Consider the following 20925-nt stretch of genomic DNA (forward strand, 5'->3'; position numbering starts at 1 on the left):
GTAGCTGTCATCTGCCCTAAATATGGTGTTCCTGTTTCCTACTACTACCAAAAAATATGATTTATGTGTATTTAAAGATAGGAGGAAAAAAAAGAGACAATGCCTGCATGACCTGGTTTTGGAGGCCTAACTCCAAGCACACGTTTTTTGGGAAGCCTGTTCACAAGCCTCCATCAGAATCTGTTGTATCACCGACCTTGACAGAGCTTCGACATCGATCAAGCAGGAGTTTGCTCTCAAGTTCTGTTGTATTATTGACAATTTCTGTGATCATTTACCACAGCAGGTCAGGAGGGACTGCTCTCCAGCAGCAAAGAGCAAGGAAAGTAACAAACTCTGAAGAGGAGCATGAAATGTCATCTAAGGGCATCCAATGCGTCAGCTACAATTCAAATTCATATTGTGCTGATAAAAATCGCACAAAAGTATCTGATAAAACTACAGTATGTGAAAATATGCCACTGCAAAATACTGTAAAAAACCCAAACAAACAAGACCCAGCCCCCCCCATTCCCCCCAGCCTCAACTCCCAGTAGCACACACAGAGGGTAAGGCTTGTCTCGCACTAGTTGCGTGGCTCAGCATCCAGGACAGGGGGGTCTCAGTACCTAAACTGCTATGGTGTTAAAAAAAACAAACAAACAAACAAACAAAAAAAACCCCACACCACCAAAAAGCAAGCAAAAAAACCCCACGGTCCAAAAAAACACCATTACTGCCCCAAAAAAAACCATCCAGACAGCAGAGGCACTCACCAGTACGACCTTGTTGGTTAGGAATGATATCCCAAACTAGACAGTCGTGCTAACCAAATTTATTAGTACGGTTCTGGCCTTATGGATTCTGCCCTAACATGAATAAAAATAATAATACTTACCACTGCTGACTCAAGAATATACAGCAATTAAAAAACTAGTATTTTTTCTAATTTTTAAGGAAAAACATATATGAGCAAAGGAAATCTTTCACAGAAACCCTCAGCCAAAAAAAAAAACCCCGACAGCCATCACTTGCCATTATAAAAGAGGTCACAGAAGCACTTATTACTAGCAATTTTCTTGAAAAGGTTAAGTTCTCTCTTCACTTTAACTCTGTTCTCAGTATTTCTCTGACTACACCTATTTAAAACTAAGTAGATTTTAATCACTAAACTGTCAAGAAAAAACACCAGCATACTTAATGCAAACAGAACATTACAAGTATTTACATGAAAAACAAAGACCTACCACATTAACTATCAAGCCCACACTCTTAGCAACAGAGATTAAGCCTTGTCAAGTTTAATCATGTACACAGGATCAATTTTTTATATAAACACTTCTGATGCGCGTGTGATGTAAAAGTAAGCAACCCACAAAAGGCAATCAAGGAATCCACCTAGATTTCTAGCCTGCTTGTAGACAGAAACAGCACATGCATTGTCTGGCAACATGCACTTTACAGATGAACTCCAAGAAGAAAATTAGACTTGTGAACCCTCGCCTCCCTGGCTATCTCCACACAACAAACTTGGGTGTATTTTTACTTCATCACAGCCACCCTACAGCCAAGGAAATACAGTCTAGCTCTTCCCTGAAGGCCACCAGTCAATGTAAATTCCTTTTTGACACATAAATCTATGTTGCGGTGAAGACTACTATAATGGATCCAAGGGGACAAAGAATACCCCTCCCAAGCTCCGTTAATAAAAAGATCTGTTTTTTCTTGTTCGTTGCAAAGAAGCCTGGTTTCTTCTGCCTTGAAAGACTATGGGTTTTGCTGAAACAGTAAACTGGGGCCAGTAAAACTCACCACACAGCTTGAAACCTACCTCTAATAAAGACACCTTAGTGCTACTGACACCCTGTTTTCCCCATTACCAACTTCTTCATTTACTACCATCAACACATCAATTTTTCCAATCTATCAGCAGCAAAATTGTGAAGATATTATTAAAAAAAACAAAGAAAAACCCTGGAAGTTGAGAGGGGGCAAAGGTTTTTATTGAAACTGACAAACCATAACACCTTTTCATTTTTAATAACAATACATCTACTAACACCAATATTTAAGCTACCAGAAATGAAGTAGTGCTCTGAAGTTTTACTGTCATATCCCACAATAAATACCAATACATCTTATACTCACTATTAAATCTGGCAAGTATAAAGCAGATATAGTAATTTATTTTAACTTTTTGTTGACAGGACAAGTAATCCCTTAACAGATCAGAGATTAAACCTTTAAGAGACAAGCTTAAAATAAAAGATGAGAAAACATTTGAAACACTATCACTTTTTGTCTGTGTTTAAACAAACATCAGGATATAACAAAGAAGGCAGTGTAGTTTAAAAACATACATAGCTTTGTCATTTTCAAAAGAAATTTTTTTCCACGTACATAAAAACTGTCAATTTTACAAATATATTTACTTACCAAGTAATTAACAGTAGAGTTAATATTCCATCTCAATAAAAGCACTAAATATTCAGAGGTCCAAAATGGAACCTTTTGCTACTTTTCATTATATTTACCACAAAATAGTTATAATAACGTAAGGACTATATACAGTAAATGTGACAGAGAAGGAAGCATCCTCATCCCTTTGACACATCAGATTGATTTTGTGTAGCATACAGATTAATGTAAACTGCAGAAGACAATTTTCAGACCTAATTCTGTACCACCCATTCCAAGAAATGATCAGTCATACCTCCTCTAACTACCATCGACTAAAAAGGAAAAAGATTTTTAATGAAGAACTTACACATTCTATTCCTGTTGGTCTTTACTATTCATCTTTTCTTTTCTTTCCTCCATGCTATGTTTTAGGAAGGACAGCACAAGGAGCAATCATAAGGATATAATCCTGAGAAATTTCTACAAGATTAAATATGCATTTCTTTGCTATCACAGCAGCAATCAGTCTGCAGCATTGCATCACATTCGTCTCATAAGGAGTCATTCTCTTCTGACATTTAAATAGTGTATGACTAAACAGCAGCTGCTAGTAGAAAGAAATGGTTGAATCAAGGGATGTTATTTGCTAACTTAAACATCCTTTCCTTTTTACCCGTATCACCCTACTCGAGTGTCCAAGCGCAGGGTAAACTGGTGATTTTCTGCTTAACTCATACCACCTCTAGTTACAGGAGAAACGTTTAGAGCTTGCTAATTCAGTACATCTAGTAGCCGAGTTTCAGCAAACTGAAGTTTAACATGCTATGTAAAAGGTATAAATTATGTTTCCAAGACAGCTCCAGGCACTGCCTTGTTTGGAGTTGCTTACCAAGCGACTATGTTTCTCCAAACAAACTAATGTGCAGAAGGGTAAAGGGCAGTGAAGGTAATTATTGGAAGGAAATCTCTCCCTAGGTCAGAAAAGAATAATTAAGCTTGTGCATGTTAAATCACATAGGGGAAGTGAACACTGAAGCAACAGAAGCAACAGAGTGTGAGTGATGGCAAGGCCTATCTACAATCTTCCTGAAAGGAAATTAAGGCAGGGGGTAATCTAAAGCAGGATTGTTTAGGCAACACGAAGGCAGTATCCCCAAACTTCATTCACAGTTCTTTGTATAGATGTACATGTTCTCCCTACACTTACACGCACATAACCCCCCCTCAGAGGAGAAAACATTCAGTAACCCAGTAATTAAATGAGTGTGCTGAAACCTAAAGCAGTTAAACAGCATTCTGCAAGCCTGGATCCAACATAGTTTACTTATTGCTCATTAATCTCTCCACAGATAGTATCTTTCAACAGATAAAAAAGCTTAAAATATGACAAATATTTTCACCGTTTAAGGTGTCTCTTGTGCTTCGACTGCCACAGTGTTTTGGAAATTGCCTTGTCTAAACGAATGCACCATGGGAACAGTGTGATGAGTTTCTACTCCTTCCTCAAAAGCCTTGGGCTATTCTGTGAAAACTTAATGCAAGTAATTTGCACAACCCTGAAAAGCCAGTGAAGAAAACCTGCAACAGAATGTTCCCCTTCCGAGTTGCATATCGGGGGAAAAGAACCTTTCTGAGTCACCAGCAACGCACTGTTGCTGCTGGGAAGATGGCAGCAGAGGAGGGGTTGTCTGCGTTTTTAATTGCACACACTCTTGGATGTTACCTGCTGAAGCTTGGTTGATCTGCACATATCCTCTGGTGATATACTATGTGCTAACTGCTTTAAAATATAAAGCAACTACCAAGCAATACTCCATGTTTCTAACATCCTATGCCCTTCAGGGAGATCTAAACCAAAAAGAGCCTATTTTGTTACAACAGGTTAAGGAGCAATCCCACTTAAGGCCATGCTTGTGCATTTGAGTTCCTAAAGCAGAGAAGCAACATGTATAACATAGACAGGCCTTAAGGCTTTCCCAATAATTTTGCAGATATGAATTGTTAAAGAGATCTGCTATCAGCCTCAAAGGAAGCATTCACTAGCACTGCTCTGCTTCAAGAACCCTTCTGCCTCCTTTATCAAATCTTAAAACTTTGTAACTTGTCTCTTAACCCTTTTAGCAAAGCCCTTAGATTAACTTTCAAAGCTGGATATCTCTACATACCAACAGATTTCCATCGATGTACAACAGAGCTAAGCAGGTGGTGTTTGGGCAGGAAACCGCACCGCTAACATACACAAGGTTTGCACTGCAATGTAAGCACAGTCAGGGCTCAAACCGTGCAGCAGGGTGCTGCTACTCAATGTTTCTTCTCCCTTTAAATCAGAGATGCAAAGGACTTCTGTAACACTGGAAACGGTCATACACAAAAATACCTCTGCATTTTCACTGTTGATTCACATTGTGATTCATCTGTTCTCCTAAAATCAGAATTTATTTTTTTTTTTAAGAATTTAAGAAGGGCACCAACAATTAAAAGCTACTTAGCACATGGGATGAGTGACTGCACCACTATCTACTTCTCTTCCTTTTTCTCTGTAACAGCATAATGCAACTAGTGTTACCACCTTTTCAAAGCAGCAGGTTTTTTCCAAAAACATACATGCGTCAGAAACACACTGTGGAACTCTCAGCTTCCCCAGTACCTCTGAGGTGTGAAAAACCACCCAGGGACTGGTTGAGCAGGAGTCATCAGTGAAACTCCTATGTTCAACTAGTGCCTGTTGAAGAGAAGTACTCTGGAACAGGAATAACGCCTCAGCGGTGCCATCAGTCCTGAATGCTGTGACACACGAACAGGGCAGTAAAATAGGCGCGAGGTGTCACTTTAAAAAAGCCAGCTAAAATTCAGAACAGTACCTGTTCCTTGTTCAGCCATTCCACAGATCCAGCTCCATGCAGGTGACTCTATACCCATTTTTGCCGTGACTAATATTTACTACTCCAAGACTGTAGAAAAAAAGATCAAAGTCCAGCTGTACTCTCAACAAATGCGGGGTACTCCAGTGAGTGTAACATGATTTTATCAGACATAGTAAAACAGACACCCCCACAACTTTGCACAGTGTTGTATAGAACAGCCCCAAACCAGAAGGGCAAGAGGAACCTCTGGCAGTATGTGTATTCTGGCCAAGCAGGCTGCTGGACTGTACAGGCACGACATCCAAGTCCCAAGCGGTCAAGCACACATCTCACAGTCACTAGGCAACAAAGCACGTGAACTAAACCCTGCCCTTCCGTGCCCTGGGACATTTATAACTACATATTCTCCACCAGCATAACTGAAGTTCATAGAAGATTTCATATTGCCATGGTATGGCATAAATTCTCAACTTGGTGATTACTTGCACATTACATGCCTTATGGTTTGAAGCATTTGTTTCTATTATATTTATTACAGTAACAATGGCCAAAAAAATTATTAGCCTGGCATGGACATTAAGACAGCAAACAAGATCAGTCCAAGATCAAACTGCACAAAGCTCCCCAGCCATCCCAAATACCTTACACAGAAAAGCCCAAAGGGCCTCAGCGGCTCCATACAAACAAGCCCTGAGCCGTGTCTCCTGCCAGGCACTGGCAGGACAGACATGAAACTGTCCCTGTCTGCTCCGCCAAAGGACAAACTGGTAGGCAGAGCAATTTGCACAGCAAAGGATTCTACAAGATCAATCTGACCCTTTTATAGTAGAATAAATCAGACCGGATACCAAATCCACTGAAAAATGGTACTAAGGAGGAATATTTTTTATGTTTATTCCATTATTCTCTGTTCCTGACAGCACTGAATCAACTGAGACCAGGTGATGCATTTTGCTTGAAGGGGGAATATATTTGGCAAGATAAATATCCAGGGTATCTAGAAATATGCATCAATCTGATGCGTGTTACAGAATTTCTCCTACTGACATAGTTACTTATTAGGGGGAAAAAATATCACCTTATGTGAGTGAAGAGACAATGACAGTGGAAACACTCCTACTCCTAAGCAGGATTTATGATATATTGTCATGTAAACAATAGCCTTCGCTTTTGAACATGTTGTAGATTTGACTGGTATAATTACTGAGGACAGTTGAAAGATTGGGTTTTTTATGGAGGAAAAACTGGCATTGCTGCACAATTGCAGAGGCTTCTGCTGAAATAATAAACAACTGCCATTTATTATGTTCAAAATAGATCAAAACACTGCTTAAAACTCCTAAACACCAAGATAATGATTGTTTTTGGTCTTTGCAAGAAACAGGTTTAAAAAAGCTCACACATGTAAACAAGCTAGTTGAAATTTTTGAAAACTAGATGTCAAGCAAGAGCAAGTAAATTCTAAAAAATGATTGACCTGAATATTGAAGAGATTTAATGCCTCCACTAAATACTTAGCACAGAGCCAGCAGATTTGCCCTTGAATTTGCTACACCTAGCAAGACTCACACTAGTTCTGTAAAATATTAACAGTTTGGTCAATATTAGCACATACATTTATTTATTTAAAAAAAAAAACACGCACACACACAGAAAAAACAAGTGTTAAAACCAACAGCAGTAAAAAGCATACCAAAAGGTAGAAGCCTGTCCACGTCCAATCCACCAGCAACTATGTTCTCAGGGCAGGGCCCCTTACACAGGACCATATCCTTGTCTCTGCTCAGCTCAGCTTTCTCCCCTCTAATTCCATGAAGGCCACCAAGACCCCAAGGAAACACAGCAGGGTAAGCATTTAGCGCTTCAGGAGGGCAGCCGCTTGAGTGAAACTGCAACTGAGAGATGAAGGAGTTGTTCGTAGATTGCTGCTGGTGACAGCTTTGCAGAATTTCCCTTACAGAATGTGTAGGTCTGGGCCTAAATGCATCCATCTTCCAAGCCACACGGGGCTCCCTTCAGTAGGTTCAAGGGCTCCCAACCTGCAGCAGCAGCTCAGAGAACTGCTGAGAGTGCTACAAGCATATTTCCCAGTCTGGGAAACCTTGCCCAGACCCACCAGTTCCACCTAGCAAAGAACACCAGGCAGGTTTCTGCACAGAAAAACACTCTGCCCCAAAGAAGAGGCCTGTGCACCAAAGTCACAGGTTTCATTGTCCCTTCGCTTTCCCAGATAAACCAACTACATCCACTACTGACCAGGATCAGCATTTAGAAAAACAGCAGGGAGACTTCTGAAGTAAGAGTTATTTTTAAAAAACATTAAGAAATGGAATTCTTAAAAGGATAGCCAGGACATCCCTTACATGACATTTTAGTTAACAAAGAAATGTCTGAAGCTAGGCACCACCAAGTCCTTTTAACAGACATGGAGCAGCAAGCTTCCCCCAAATGTCCTCTCCCAACTCCCACCATCTCCTTCAAGGCGGTGCTGCAATGGGAGCAAACCATCCCTGCTTTCCTGCCACAACCACAAAGCCCTGGGTGCAGGGAAAAACTCTCACTTCCCAAGCTAACACACCGTGGTGTCCTGTTTGGATGATGGGGAACAATTTGCTCCCATTTTGTGCTCTGAAAGGGGAAGTAAGGGGCATAGGAGGAGACAGACCTCAAGGCACATTCCAGCGGGACCCCTGCCCCTGCGCTCGCATCTTCCGCACCTACTGAACACCAAATACCAACCCACCACAGCGCCCAAACTGTTCAGAAAACGAAACACTTAACATATCGGAAAGAGCGAAAGGCAACCATGGTGAACTCTACTGCATGGCCACATTGTTAATACTGCAGCGCCAAAATGGCTTTGCTCTACAGCTGGGGTTCCAGTCCCATGGCAAAACACAGCACCATGCAAAGTACACCACCTTCAGCAAGAGCATTTTAATGGCTCACAGCAAACCTTGTGGCTAGTTTATGGATCTACCATGAAGTCTGAAGCCCCCAGCCCTCCGCACTTACAGCCCCCTACACCACTTGCAAAGACGGGAATGAAATATTCCATATGTTTCCTTTGTCAGTGACATGCCTATTGAAAGCACAGCCACGCCGCTCTCCCCGCTGGGGCGCTGGGTCAGGCTATTCATCTGTAACCATGCAGATGTCAAGAAGGTAATGGGAAAACTTGCAAACAAAAACACATTTTCACAGAACAAGGTTATAAAATACACAACTACATTTGCAGCATTATTAAGCTAAATTAAACAGGTTTAGGCCTCCCCTGCATACCTCTGAAATTGCACATCCATTATGATTCACTGCTAATTGTGTACCATTTAAAAGTCCAAACACATTTGTTCAAGAACTTTAGGGTGAAAAAAAGTCCTTGCAAGACCTAGCATTCCTCCAGGATTGGTTGGGGAGAGACAAGGAGGAGGGGTACTCCGCTTAAAAAAAAAAAAAAAAAAAAAAAAAAAAAAGTCTTTATATTTTAGGAAGAAAACACGCAGCTGAGAGCTGCAAGAACAGCTGTTTACTTTCTGAGGGCCTGACTTCTCAGGGTGCTCTGCAGAGTGCTCTCAACTTCACCTGACTTGGGATTCTTCTCCATCTTCTCAAGCGAAAAGTAAAATCTCTTTTTTTTTTTCGGCCCCAAAGACAACACCTTCTGCATAATTTGTATCCCTTCTTCCAGACCACACTGATGGTTTGAGGCTCCTCCTGCATTTTTAGCATAAAGTTTAAAGGAATTAGATACTGTATTCTTAAAAAAGTGATTAAGAGCTCTTCAGAGGTAGGAAAACTATTGCAAAACTTAAGAAAACAATTAACTTTAGTATTTTCTTAACTTCAGCTCAAAAAATGCACAAGAAAGTTTCAGACTCAAAACTTGCTTCAGTTGTATCTTCACCATGCTAAAATCTCAAGGCTGAGTTGTCAAAAAATCACCAACCTTTGTCTGAACTACCTACAGGTAACTAAAACAAGACATTTAATTACACCTGTATTTATCAACTAGATTTGAACAACGTCAACAACAAAAATACCCAACACTGATGCACACTGGGCATCATATTTCAGCAACAGACTTTACATGTCTTAATCTCATGTTATATCAACAAACATCTGGCTACATTTAAAACTGCTATCACTTAGGACACAAGAGAAACCTTTTTCAATAGTGAAACAAGTGTCGCTCTTATCTTCTGCACGCTCATTATTTTACATGTTTCCTTACTGAATTGTATGTCAAACCAAAATGCAAAAAGCACACAAGGAAAGCCTAAGGAGTTTATTTTTCTTTCTGTCATGCTGTGAAGACCACTCTTCCCTTGAGAGGACATCAAATTAAACAAGGTCTATTGAATAATATGCTTGCTTTTTAATAATAGGTTTAAAAAAATTAATGTCCAAAGCTTAGCCAACAGAGTTTCACTAACTCCAAAACACATTGTATGAAACACCACCTAAGAAAAATACAACTTGCCTGTAACTCAGTAAGTATAAACAGCGGATATAAAAGCACACCAGGAAAACGAGGCTAACAAAAATTCATGAAGCGATATTCTCACTTCCCAAAAACAAACACATCCCTCACAGATGTCAGACCCCAGTCCACCTGAGAATATTTATCGATATCACCTGTTCATAATTCGCTATCTGTTTTTAAAACGTGTTACCATACTCACTGACATGATGTATAATGCCATCAGTTAGCTGTAATATCTTCCAAAACAACAATAGTTTCAGAGACCTATTTTAAACTGTTATTTTTGAGAGTGCTACGGTCCTCTCTGTTGTTTTGTAAAAGATGTATATCATTTAATAATGTAAGTTGACTGGCTGTATGCAGAATGTGCTTTCAAATTCAGAGTGAAGCTGAAATACAGATTTCCCCTAATCTTTCGGCAACAGTAATATGTTTCTGGGAAGTGGAAAGTTCTGACCTTGTCACAATCCTGTAACAGTTAAATCATTCAACAACAAAATAAAACTGATTCTGCTATTTCAACTATGTATTTTAAAATAAATGACATACTATTTGAGAATACTGGGAACTTTCAACTTCGGTGAAACTCACTGACAGCTGCAGTAACTCAGCACTTTAAAAAAAAAAAAAAAAAAAAAAGCAGCAAAAAGGTCAACCTTTTTGCCAGGTAGATCACATGCCATTTCTGCGTGATTTAATTACACTTTCCAGGCACCCATACATCTAATGCTAGATGTTTCCGATTTGGACGTACCAGCTTTATTTGGAACACAAAATTGAATACATCTGGGCTCGATCCTCAAACAAAGGCTTTCAAACACGTTTATAGGGAGGACAGTATCTATATAGTAACACCAAGATACTCCTCTCCTCTGCGTGAGCTATTGCGACGCCCATCGCTGCATGCAATCCTACATCAACTGAGCTCGTTGCCAGTCTTTCAGCAAAGGAAATACCAACAGCCACCTCCACATTTCCAGAAGGGTTGTGCTGGGCAAGCTGGCAGTGGGAGAGCATCAAGAACCAACATCACGTGACCAGAAAACTCTTTTCAAACTGAAGTTTGAGAACATCTTATCAGAGAACTGCAGCAGGACCTGAAAGGGAGGTCTGGAAAAAAAAAAACCCACGGACAAATATTTCCCTGTAACAAAATCCTAGGTCACCGCTGCAGCAGATGGTGAGTCTACCAGGTGGGGAGGATGTCCAGGGACCTCTAACCCATGAAAAGCTGTTGACTCCTCTTTTAGCAAAGGTCTCATAACATTTAAATATCTGCTGCCCTTATTTACAGGTTTCTTCCAATAGGGATGTCTTCTCTTATCCTCTCTTATGTATTCTCTCCCACCTTTGTCTCCTATTTCTAGGATCATACAGATCTCTCTTAACTCTTCCTCGAGCTATTTTTGACTTTCTGCTTCTTCCGTAAAGAACCCCAAAACCACAACTTGGCAGCACAGAGCTGCTGCCTGACACACATTCATCCCTTAATAGAATAACTGCTGGCCATGAAGTCCCATGCGGCCACACTGAAACTAACCAGCCCCATCCATTTCACTCCCTTGTTTGCAAAACAAGGAGGCAAGCAAACCTGAGTTGCTGGCAAATCCTCCAAAACGTAAACACATCAACTCCTGCCCATTCCCAACAAGAGGACCATCTTTAGGAACAAGCTTCTAGGAGAAGTGTGAGAGTGACCGAGAGGAGGGTCTCTGACACTCAAAGGCGCTCCTGGAGCCCCGCAGCTCCCATGCTCTCTAAAATGAGGTATGGGTGCTCAGCCCTTCTGAAATCTAGGCCAGTAATTTTCTCTGGGTAAATAAGAGCTTGTGTTCTGCAAAAATTGCTAGCTTAGATGTAGAATACAAAACAAATAAAGATCCTTGCGGAGGAGGTTACTTTGGGGTTTGTTTTGTTTTTCAGTCATTATATTACAGTTTCCATATTTTCCATCTCAAGCAGATAGTTACTAGTAAATTCCTCTCAAGAACTGAAAAGGTAATTATTTACTAGCATAAACTTGCTTACACCGAAGTCCAACTTCTCTCCATGCTGCAGGCTTTACCTTAGTATTTACTCCCCCAAGTCACACTTAGGAGCCTCTGCCAGTAAGCATCAAATCAGAAATGACATATTGCTGATACAAGCAAGCTCAACGTACAAAATAAATGCCAAATACCTGACAAGTTACATGCTATGGCAGGGCACTGGGATTTTTGGGGGGGAGGAGTAAAAGGTAAAGAGGCTAACACCAAATCTGCTGCCAACAAACAACATGAAAAGGGTAAAAAATACTTAAACTTTGAAACAACAACAACTTTACTTTCCTGCACACTGCCTAAGAGCATCTACTTTTTTTAGAAGACCTACATGCAAATCATCCAGTTTAATCATGAAGGCTCTGGAGAATCCTCAGGTGAAATCTGCTGGACAGACTTGCCACTGGAGCCACCGGGCTCTGGTCCAGTCACCAGGTGCTGGATGCTGCACCAAACTCAAATCCCCCTCTTGGTGCATGGGATTTCACAGGCCTGGACAAATTTATAGCCATTTCTGCCAACTAGTAGAAATATTCATATTGAAGTGACATGACCATGCCTTTCTAAAAGAAGTATGGAAAGCATGCTTTTAGAAAGACAGAATAAGCCTTCTAATACTTGCCATCACTTCACCAGCATGTGGCATAGACAAGTGAGAAACTGAACCGTGCAACTGTAAAACCTTCAAACCCCTAATTAGATAAGGCTTTTCTATCTCAGGAGGACTGCAATTATGCTACATTTTCCAGACTCAGGGTCATGTCTGGACATCTTTACTTTTCACCATAATAACTCTGCTAGACAGCATTCATAAAACCTCAGCCAGGTCCTTACTGTGCTTATCTGACCGTAGTCGGATGCTAAATATCTACGTGTTCATACTGGACGTATTAGAAGAAGACATCTCAGATCTACCTACTGTGTTTCATCACCACTCTAGAGAAAATAAAAATACCAGATGAAAAGACAAAAAAAATGTGCAAGCTCTGCTGAATCCAAACAGAACCGTATCATTTTGCTGTTTTCACACAAATGAAGCAAGACATCAACTCAAACGTGAGACAGCATAGGTACACTTCCAGATAGGACGCATACTGAAAAAAAGATCGTCGGCTCTCTGCAATTGCTACAGCAACCTGTGGTGGTATGAAACAAGTAAAAAAAGAATCCTTCTCAACCGCCACATCTTGATCTTATAAAGCTAGTGCATAACACAGCATACCGAAAGGCAGCCAGTATTAGGTTAAAGGCATAATAAAAACCAAAAGACCAAGGTGACCATTTCATCCTGATGGCCTATCCTCTAGGGCAGCTGGGCCTCACAAGCCCTCCTTTCACAAGGAAAGCAAAATTAAAGCAAGGGACTGTTACCATTCCCTCAAAATACAAGCAAGAAGCACTAGAAGGAAAATTATCTGTACTGTTTGTGTATTTCAAGTGCCCAAAATATAACAGCAGGCACTGAGAAGAGATTACATTCCTCATGGTTGTCAGGCAAGCCCCTCAACCAGCTAGGCCCATGTAAGATGCCTGCAAAGTCATTATGTAGAATTATCTGCTTTTCGTCTCCTGCACAAGACTAACAGAAGTATTAAACACCCGAAACCAGAATCTGAGTTCAAAAGCTGACATCCATGAGAAACAGAAGTACAAGCATGCCCTACCACAACATTCTTCCAGTAACATGGATGTTTTCTAGCATACAGCACATGAAATATCATAGCAGAGATCAGGAGCATACTTCATTGATTAAAAAACCCAAACAAACACCACTTTCAAATTCTTGCATAGGCACCTCAACTTGCTAGACAACAGTTATTTTGCAACAAAGCAAAATCACAACCTTCATAAACAGAAAAACAGGCAGCTGGTAATTAAGAGTTACATAAACACCTACCTAAATTATACAGAACAAATGGCCGCCTACAGTAAAAGCATAAAGTAATTATCCCTGGTCATGTCCTCCTGACTCCCTCCGAGTTCCTTCCCATCCATCCCATCCCCTCCCCTCCAGCCCCTCAGAGTCTGGATCTAGTGCTGCCACCCCTCTCTTTTCTGAGCACGTGTAGATCTCCCAAAAATCTCTTCACCAGCATGACTGCGGTTGGGACAACGTACTCACCTTTCTTTATTCAAATTCCATCTCTCAAAGCACACTGATGACTCAAAAGTAATGAGCAGATACTCTGCCTTTCCAAGCTGCTCGGTCTGATGCAACTACGCTCACGTGACCACAATGTACTTAGGTAACCACATAACCCCCTTGCTATGACCCCTGTCCTTCTCCCCCTGCACCCCAACACCATGGTTATAACGCATTTAGCCAGGTATGAATGCAGCGGAGTGTCCATTCAATGCATGTTCCATGCAAACAATCTGTTGTGTTTGGAGGAGCTTTATAACCTCCACAATAAGCGAGGAATGAGCAGCAGATCAGCCAACAGCTGAAGAAAGGGAAGTAAGAAAAAAGAGGAATCTGAAAGGATATGCTTTTGAGGCTCCACAGAAATCACTGCCTGACCATTCATGACAGCCCAAGAAACATGGCTGTATTTTAAAAGTACAGTACACCTTGGAAGCCATGTTAAATTATTAACATTTATACAAAGAAATCAAGACTGCAGGAAAAGAGAAGCAGTAAAAATTAAATACCAACCCCCTGCTGTGGCCCTCCACTGCCTTGAAACTCATGCACTGCCAACTTGGGTTAATTGTGAGCAACTTTTCTTCAGTTGCTCTCTCCTGGCCACTTGTTCTCTTTCACTCTTTCAGCCATGTCTACACTATGGACTCTCTGCTGCTACAGCTATAATCAAAAAAAGCCCTGTAGCAATGCTAAAAGAGATTTCCCGGCATCATTATGCTGCCTGATCCAAAACATAGAAAAGCTTTCTTCTCTTCGCGTAGCTAAGATGTTTTGCCATGACATAACTGTGTCAGCTGGGTGTGTGTGTGTGTGTGTATGTGTGTATGTATGTATGTATGTATGTATGTGTGTGATCTTATTTGCTTTTTTTTTTTTTTTTTCCCCTTCCACACAAGCCAGCTCAGCTTCTCTGGCAAAAGTATACATTGACCAGCCCAAGCAGGTCAGAAATTAGGTTTTTATTGCCTGGAAAACTTTTCTACATACCCTAAACTTCTGGTGGCCACACTACAACCGAAGCTATTCAAGCACAAGTGCCAAGAAATCACCTGTTTTTTCACTTCTTCGAAAAAGGAAACAGGAACAAAACACAAATGGGGACCAGGAGTAACCTTCAGTGCCACAGAACAAGACCGCCAGGAAGTTTCTGCTCAAGTTTAAAGAACATAAACCCAACAGTGACACAAACTCATCCCAAAACATGCCAAAATGTGCGCAGATCTCCTCTCACTTTTGCTGTAAGCATTAAGTCGGCTTTGAGCAATTTACCTGAACAATAAGAAGGAACTTACAAACTGAAACTCTTTGGCAACCTTATCTCTAATGGGTGTTGGCTAGGACGACTTGTACCCATTAGACCAGTGCCATGTTGCAGACACGCAGGGATGTACCGAGCCCATTTTACAAGACAGCCAGACAACATAAGCAACCATAAAACCTTGCACTTAAATGCAGCTTTTGCCAGATAGGCTTCAAGTACTTTATGAAACTGGGTAACTTTGTAACTTCCCTGTTTTATCTGTGGAGGAAAGAGAAGACAGTTTACCAGCGAGTCCAAAGCTTCAGGGCGGCAGCTCCTGCCTCCTTACCCCACTCAAAAAACACTGTTTCTGCCACAGAAAAACCACCACGCCATATGAGCGCAAAAAGGAACAAAACATTTAAGCGCAGGTAACAACTGAGACCTGTAACTTTTGCCATTCATGAAGCACTACACAAGCAAAAGGCCCAGTAACCTTTCTCCACCCAGCCTGAACAATTAAAAGAAAAAAAACAGTCCGAACAGGTAGGAGAAATTGGAAACCTGCTCAGTAAACAAAACCTTCAGTAACTAAGAATCAGACTCCCTTTGCATATTAAGTAAGGAGAGGCAAACAAAGAGGGGAGGAGAAAAAAAAAAGTGACATTTTCGAAGGCACAGAACACTACAGTATTTTGACAACGCAGCAGTTCAGTACCGATTTGACACCACGCGCCCTAATTTGCTGTAGCGCGCTCTGCATTATATGTTGTAAACGCAGTGAAGCTTTAGTAATAGCAGACCTGACCACTGGCCCATACAAGACCTCGCTCCAGCCTGTGAAATCTTTGCTGAGAAGCGGGGCAAGACTGACAGGTTTTATTGTGAAACTTAACAGGTTTGTGGATTAGCAAAGCTACCATATTGAAAGCTGCAAATCCCTCTTCGGTCATGTCTCTACAGAACAGAGTGTTCATTCCTCAATTAAAATTTTATTATTAAAGTTGCCAAAACTCAACGCAAGATCCACCAGTTTGTGCCTGCTTTACAATATCATCACAGGACACCGGAGAAAGTGTTTTACGAGTTTGTATTTTCCTCCATTCACAAGCAAAACTTGACAAAACTCCCGAGGCTTGTTTATGCTGGTGGTTGGGGTTTTTTTTTTCCCCCCAAGGCTCAGCTGTGCATACTGAGAGATTTTCTAGAAGCGAAGGCATCCTTACTGAGCTGGATTTAGGCATGCTGCGGACTGGAAACGCGTTCATTTTGGGAGAGGCTGGGCTGCCCTGGGCAGCGGTTAGCGCAGGGGAAGGCGCTGCAGGGGAGCACAGCGGGCACGGCGCACACACGTGCGGGCAGCGCTGCCCCCCCCCCGCCGCGGGACCGGCCCGCACCCACCCGGCTTCCCCCCCGCAGGACCCGCCGCTCCCCCGGCTCGCTCTCCCGGCCTGTTCAATCTCCGAGCCCGACCGCGCCGGGGCCTCGCCGGGGTCCGCCCGACCCGCTCACCTCCGCACAGCCCCCCACCTCCCCCCCAGGAGCTCCCGGGCCGGGCCGCCTCGCGGGGCTACGAGGAGCGGGCCGGCGGCCAGGGCCCCCGCCGCCCTCACCTGCCCCCGCGGGGCCGGGCCCTGCTTGCGGCCCGCCGGGCCCCGCCGCGGCTCACAGGCCGCCCCCCGCGGGCCAGCCCGGCGGGGAGCCCGGCGGCCCCGGGGGGCGGCCGCGTTCCGCCCGCAGCAGCGACAACCACACAACCGCGCAATTACGGGGGTGGGGGGGGGTCTTAAATAAAAAGGGGACAAAGCACCCGGCCCCGCCGCGGCTACCTGCCCGCCCCGGCCCCGGCCCGACTCACAAGGCGTGCGTGAAGGCGCTGAGTCCCGGGGGCACGGCGGCCAGCCCCCGCCCGGAGCAGTCCACGCCGCGGTCGCCGTCGCAGCTGCAGGAGGCCGGGCAGGGCGGAGGGGACGCTCCGCCGCTGGGCCCGGCCCAGCTCCCCAGGCCCCAGGCGACGAGGCCGAGCAGAGCGAGGCACCGCATCGCCGGCCCCCGCCGACCGCCGGCCAGCCTCCCCCGGCTCGGCCTGCCGCTCTCCGCCGGCGCCCTCCGCGCACCGAGCCCCCCCCTCCGCCTCCACCAGCTGGCAGAAAAAAATATATAAAAAAGCGGTAATAACAACAAAAAATAAAATCGCGCCTCCGGCCGGCGCGGCGCGGCCCTGGGGCTGCCTCAGCGGCGCGCCCGGGAAGCGAGCCCTCCGCCGCCCGCACGCCCCATCCAACGCCCGCAGCGCCCGTTGCCGCCGCTCATCTCAGCCCAGCAGGTACCGCGCGGGGGCGGCCATGGCCGGCTCGCCGCGCCGCTGCCGGCGGGTGGCGGTGCCCCGGGAGGCGCCGTGCGCCCCGGCCCCTGCGGCTGCCTGCGGCGGGGCTGCCCTGGGCGCCCGCCCGCCCCTCCCGGCTCTCGGTCGCTGCGAGCCGCGGCAGCGGCTGCTCTGCGCCCAGCGCAGAGGTGCATATGCTAATGAGGCGGCCGCGGCCGCACCCCTATTGGCGCAGAGCGCGCGCGGGGCTGGTAAACATGCAAAGCAGAGCGCGGCCGCAGCCAATGGGCGCGGGGGGCGGGGCTGCCCGCCGGCGAGGACCGCCCGCTGCCCCCGCTCCCCCGCCGGCGCTGCCCCCGGCCCCCTGGACCCCCCCGGGCCTCCAACGGGCGCCCGTCAGGGGGCTCGTCGTTACCGAAACGGGACCGAACGGGCAGGTGCGCCGCGGGGCCGGGCCGGGCCGGGCCGTGAGGGCAGCGCCGGGCCCCGCCGCCCCAGGATCCCCTTTTCCAGCCCGACCTCCCCCGCGGCGGGGGCCACAGCCGCCAAACCGCCTTGCGCACCGCTCCCGGGACTCGCAGAGAGGGGACAAAGCCAGCAGCCGGCCCCTGTGCCCGGTGCGAGTCCAGTGCAAGCGGACCCCGGCCGGCACCGCACGTCTATCTTCACGGTACCACAGCATCCCTCTTCCCCATGGACCCTGCACGCCTCACGCCCGTTGCCGAGGCAGTGACTGCACCACGGAACCGTTTCAAAACCGTTTTACTATTAAAGAACCGATTCCCTGTCGTGCAAAACACCACCGGTGGCATCTGCCTTTTACCAGACCTATACATCACAACCAAACTTGTGCCAGCAGCCAGCCTGTGTCCTCTTTTCCTTACTGCCTTAACAAAACAAAACAAAACAAAAAAACCCCACACAAACCAACCACCCTGGTTATGACTCTCCATCACTGTCCGCACCGCTTTTCTTTTTTTTTTTTATGCTTTCTTTTGGATGCTGCTGACCTGCTGCCACCACCACGAATGAGCCTGCTACATGTTCAGCTCAGCTCACACACACCTCAGGCTCCATGCAACCACCATCTTACTGGGGATGGCACAGCAGCACTGGGGTAACACCATTTGGGACCTCTCACTGTTGACTCCCTCCGGTCCAGACCCGTAACGTGCTCTGAGCCAACAGACCTGGCTGAAACAAGCATTGTGAAGGCACCAGAGCCTGCCCCCACGGCAAACACTCACACCACCTACTTTGCATGTCTCATTTGGATGCTCTGAACCTGCCTGGGGAGCTGCCTGCCCGGCTCTGCCACCGGCACGGCCCCCAGCTACAGCCTGAATGCCACTCGGGCAGGTAGCTGTGCAGCCCAACCTAAACAGTGCAGATGCCCATGGAGCCCACTGGAAACTGGCGCTTTCCTAAGCCCTTCTGCTACTACATGGATAGGTATCATTCTGTTCATTTTGTAGGCAGATGATGGAGGAGCACAGAAACTGACAACCTGCATCCACTGTAGCGGGGAAATGGGACGAACCACAGCACCATGTGCTTCCCTGAAGCCAGGAGCAGATTTGCAATGGTGATTGAATCCCCAATCCAATGCAAGAGCAACCGTGCAAGGGTTTCACATGTCACAGCAGCACTTACTTCAAATTACTGTGATTGCATCCAAAAAATCCCAAATACCTGCACAAGCACAGCAGGTAAAACGTGTCGGGGATGAGGCATGCGTGCTGCCAGCAGACACGCAGTGAAGAGGCAGCGTTCACAGGAACCCTGGCCCGGTACCATGGCTCTGATGTACGTGCAGAAAGGGCAGGAGTTGAGGGGCCCATACATTATACTTCATCTTACCAAGGACTGCTCTTCATGACACAGGCATCACACTCTACACCAGACTGAGGTCTGGGCTAATCATGCCTTCCTTGTGCTGATGAAGGGGGGGGAAAGAAGAGAAGGGTTGACTCAGAAGTGGTCATTTGGCGACATTTAAAAATTAGGCATGTAAATAGTGGAGACCTGAAAATTTAAACTAATCTGTGCTCAAGAAGGTAGAGTACACACTAAGGACCACAGAAATACATCAGCCATGACCTTTACCTCCTATGTTTCTCCTCATCATTTTTTCAACTGTCAATTCCCTTTTAAAATGTTAACACTACTTTACCTAGTTACTAAAAATATCATTCTCTTCCATACTGGAAATGCTGTTCCTGATGCACTGATTCCGTATGAATGTCATCATGCATCACTGAAAAAATAAGGTCATTTTAATAACTCACTATGTGCTTGTCCTATACCTTGTAAGCAGAACAAAGTTGTCACCAAAGCTGAGTTTACCGACGTATGAGAAAGCTTTGCCATACTTATATAGACATATATGGTTATCTCTCATCCTTCTCCCTTGTTGATCTTGGCAGGGGAAATGCGTCAAGTCAAAACCATGTTGTTGTAACAACTGTCAGGGCCAAAGACAATGCACGTTCATGTCACTGTCTCTATGCTTGTGCTCAGGGACAGCGATGGAGGAGTAGCAACCAGAATAGCAGCAGGGAAAACAACCTAAACAGCATTATCTTCTAGACATACTTCTCCAAAACATACCCAAACCAATCCAGCTAAGAAAAAGTGACCTTTTTTGCCCCAGCTGGCAAAGAAAAACAGCAACACGCTTATATTCACTCTGCAGTCTCACTTCACTAACCAAAGATAATGGGAGCAGAAACAGCCCCTGGTGCCTGCATGGCTTTTGGAAGATGAATACTAGCACGGAGCATACTTTGTACTGCAATAGCAGTGACCTGCAACGCCCACAGAACTTCTCTTCTGGAAGAAAAGGACAAAAGTTTTCCAGTAAAAGCAGAACAACAAAGCACTTTTTTTCATCCATTGAAACACTGGAATAGTTTAGCTTTTCCTCTCAAGCCTTGCCTGGTTTCAGTCTTTCAATTTCTTTTCCAAGCATTGCTTGAGGTGTTTGATTTTGGGTTTTTTTTTCATTAGTGGAGCTATCTCAAGTCTCCATCTTCCAAACTCCTGTCCTAGGAGCAATCCACTTGCCCTTTCCATTCAGATGATACTGCTTTGCTGCTTCCAGTTAGCCCGTAACTTGTTCTGGCAAATTAACTTCAATACTTTCTTTATTGTTTTTAACCTCTGCCTCTCCCTTGCTAGCACCATTGGAGCACTGCTCTCTCCTCACCAACAGCCCACATTTCTCTTCTTTCTTATGCAGCCACCTGTTTGCAGGCATGTATTGGTTTTATTTTCCATTATAAGGAAAACCCTAATGTTTACTGCAAAGATGGTTTATTTACGTAATGAAGATCTACAAGCCAATGTATTTTTAAGCTGAAAAAAACTAACGGGTACATTTTATTAAGTGACCTATTTCACTAAAAATTGTACCCATGGACTTTGAAATTATTGCAGTTTAAAAATC

At 44.7% G+C, this 20925-nt stretch overlaps 1 protein-coding gene across 3 annotated transcripts in view; it reads right to left on the bottom strand.

Annotated features, from left to right (window-relative positions):
- Positions 1-17628, bottom strand: part of LGR4 (leucine rich repeat containing G protein-coupled receptor 4) — an 81548-nt gene extending 63920 nt beyond the window's left edge. Inside the window, exon 1 of one of the 3 annotated variants that reach the window (XM_056354036.1) lies at positions 17010-17628. In XM_056354036.1, the coding sequence (XP_056210011.1) occupies positions 17010-17194 (185 nt within the window). In that variant the 5' untranslated portion in view covers positions 17195-17628. Of the gene's footprint in view, positions 1-5240; positions 5481-13887; positions 13938-17009 lie in introns of those variants that run through there. The other 2 variants (XM_056354039.1, XM_056354037.1) reach the window with 2 other exon arrangements.
- Positions 17629-20925: the final 3297 nt, after the last annotated feature.

This window comes from Falco biarmicus, chromosome 10, assembly GCF_023638135.1.
Source record: "Falco biarmicus isolate bFalBia1 chromosome 10, bFalBia1.pri, whole genome shotgun sequence".
In the NCBI taxonomy this organism is placed as follows: Eukaryota; Metazoa; Chordata; class Aves; order Falconiformes; family Falconidae; genus Falco; species Falco biarmicus.